Source organism: Punctularia strigosozonata (assembly GCF_000264995.1).
Source record: "Punctularia strigosozonata HHB-11173 SS5 unplaced genomic scaffold PUNSTscaffold_168, whole genome shotgun sequence".
In the NCBI taxonomy this organism is placed as follows: Eukaryota; Fungi; Basidiomycota; class Agaricomycetes; order Corticiales; family Punctulariaceae; genus Punctularia; species Punctularia strigosozonata.
Window position 1 is genome coordinate 1 of NW_006767600.1, and position 2,196 is coordinate 2,196.

Genomic DNA, 2,196 nt, shown 5'->3' on the forward strand with positions numbered 1-2,196 from the left:
TTCACCCCGGTGACTTCGGTGACCGACGACGAATCCGACGACCTCCCCCAACAGGTGAGTCATCTCCATGTGCGAAGACTTACAAGGTATACACGTATTAAAGCTCATCTTGCGCTCTTGCAGGTTCGCTCTCCTGGCCGCCTTGCGATGACTCGCTCTCCGCCACCTGTTCCGATTAGCCGCTCCTATACTTCCTTTAGTTCTAGTCAGCCGAAGCCTGCGGCCAATTCATCCGCCACCGCCTCATCCTCGGCCTTTATGACGAAGGCCCAAATACGCGATACGGTACCGCTTGACCTCCGCTGGTACTCGGTCACCGTGGGCTCCAAGATTGGGGTGGTACAAGGATGGTGAGTGATCTGACTTCGCGCCGATCTACTTCACTGATATTAGGTGACATTGAAGGGATCTCGTTCGTGAGGTTGCGTCGTTCCCCGGCTCGAAAAGTGAATTGCACGCAAGCGACGCGCACGCCTGGAAACACTTTTATCAGGTCTTGCTGAAAGGTTCTGTGCGTGTCCTGATTGACGACGCTCTCGTCGAAGTACCCTCGCAGTTCTTGGAGAGCTTTAGGGACTACATGTTTTAGCCGTTGGCTGGCGTCTGCGTCGCTTATGCCCTCGAACCCGTTTCTCGTATATCGATTGTTCCCTGTTGTCGCGCGTATCACATTGCCTACTCAAATACACGATGATTGGCATATAAAACGAATGACATGGCGCCTGTGAGTTTGAGAGATGAGCAAGTACGCACAGCAAATCAAAGCCGATATCGAAACCAGTCCCGGAACCAACGTAAGATATGCATGGATTTCATGTTTCACGATATGCCGGAGCTGCTGAAGAAATCAGGAAATGGTCGTGTGGACTACGCCAGTATATTATATGTCATGTATACGGTCTAATCGCGTAGGATCGTGCATTATGGATAGAAGAAACGTATAACGGCACATTGTGCTCACGTTGAGTATGCGCTCGCGTTGCGCCGCCTGCAGATATACATATCTCATTCGGATTCCGGACTAACCGCATTGTTCCAGAGTAATTTGAGGTGGACAGTTATTCATAATGGATCTATACATGTGCTATCGATTTCCTGCCCGGATGTAAGACAATCGGTATCGAACAGAAGGAGGTTTGATCGCGAACACAGTTTCTATGCCCGATGAGAGGGCGGCATAGTACTAAATCGAAGTTGTACATCGACGATCTCTACCGCATACAGTACCACCACAGCTACTAGCAAACAGTGAATGATGTACTGAAACACAGATGCCTAGACCGGAGTGCTAGCTTGGATGATAGGCAAACAACTCGAGGAGGAACTGCAAGACGATTACTATCGGTCTCGGTGATCGTCATGCATGTTCCTCATAGTGAGGAACTCGTGCGGTGTTCATGCATCAACAATACTCACCGAATCCATGTCTTCGACTCTTTGAGATCTTCTTCAACAGCGATCTGGTTGAATCATCGGAAGGGTCGACTGTTACATGGTACATACATGCATGCAACACGTGTGGGTCCAATCATATGCGCACCGATATTCCCACTTATCCTCTCCCCAGCTCCGCCACGTCAGATGGCCAAACGACCCTCCGCCGGTGAATCATCAAAGCCCAAGAGATCCAAGGTTCACGCGCCGCCTCCACCTCCCAATGCACGTAGAGACATTGCTCGGTCAGTTCAGATGACACTTCTACGAAGGACGGTGCAAGGAAACTTGGGGTCACGCTCAATCTCATCCGCGACTTCGTCTTTGTCGAGGACGCTTGCACCCGAGGACAATGCAGATGTCAATGTTGGCGAAGTCGATGCGAACGAAGATCCGAACCTTGGCGAATTCTTCGTCGAGTTGAATGCAAGCTTAATGAATGGCGCCGACGAAGGGGATGAAGACGAAGAGGAGAATTCGGTGTCATCACTCACCGTGCGTTAGTTCTTCTCCGGTTTACTCCCTACTGACTTCTCCCAGGAACACGTCCGAGAGTGGACAACATCCCACCGACAACGTTGGTTAGAGGAGCTGCACCTCATGGACGCGCCGTCTGGTGTGTCTGATCGCGACTCACTTCTCTGTCGATGCGGTCAGGCGTTGGGATCATCTCGCTGCTGCAAATGTTTCAGTTACGGTCTTCTCTGCTCAGCCTGCATCGTGGCAGACCATCGTCTGCTGCCGCTCCACACATCGAGTAAG

At 51.2% G+C, this 2,196-nt stretch overlaps 1 protein-coding gene across 1 annotated transcript; it reads left to right on the forward strand.

The window, feature by feature from the left end:
• Nucleotides 1-147: 147 nt before the first annotated feature.
• Nucleotides 148-2,191, forward strand: PUNSTDRAFT_48174 (uncharacterized protein; the record flags this gene model as incomplete). Its single annotated transcript, XM_007389460.1, has 7 exons — nucleotides 148-350; nucleotides 406-511; nucleotides 1,280-1,350; nucleotides 1,377-1,495; nucleotides 1,568-1,929; nucleotides 1,975-2,050; nucleotides 2,092-2,191. Coding segments are annotated over 7 exons (1,037 nt in total), but the record flags the coding sequence as incomplete, so codon positions are not given.
• Nucleotides 2,192-2,196: the final 5 nt, after the last annotated feature.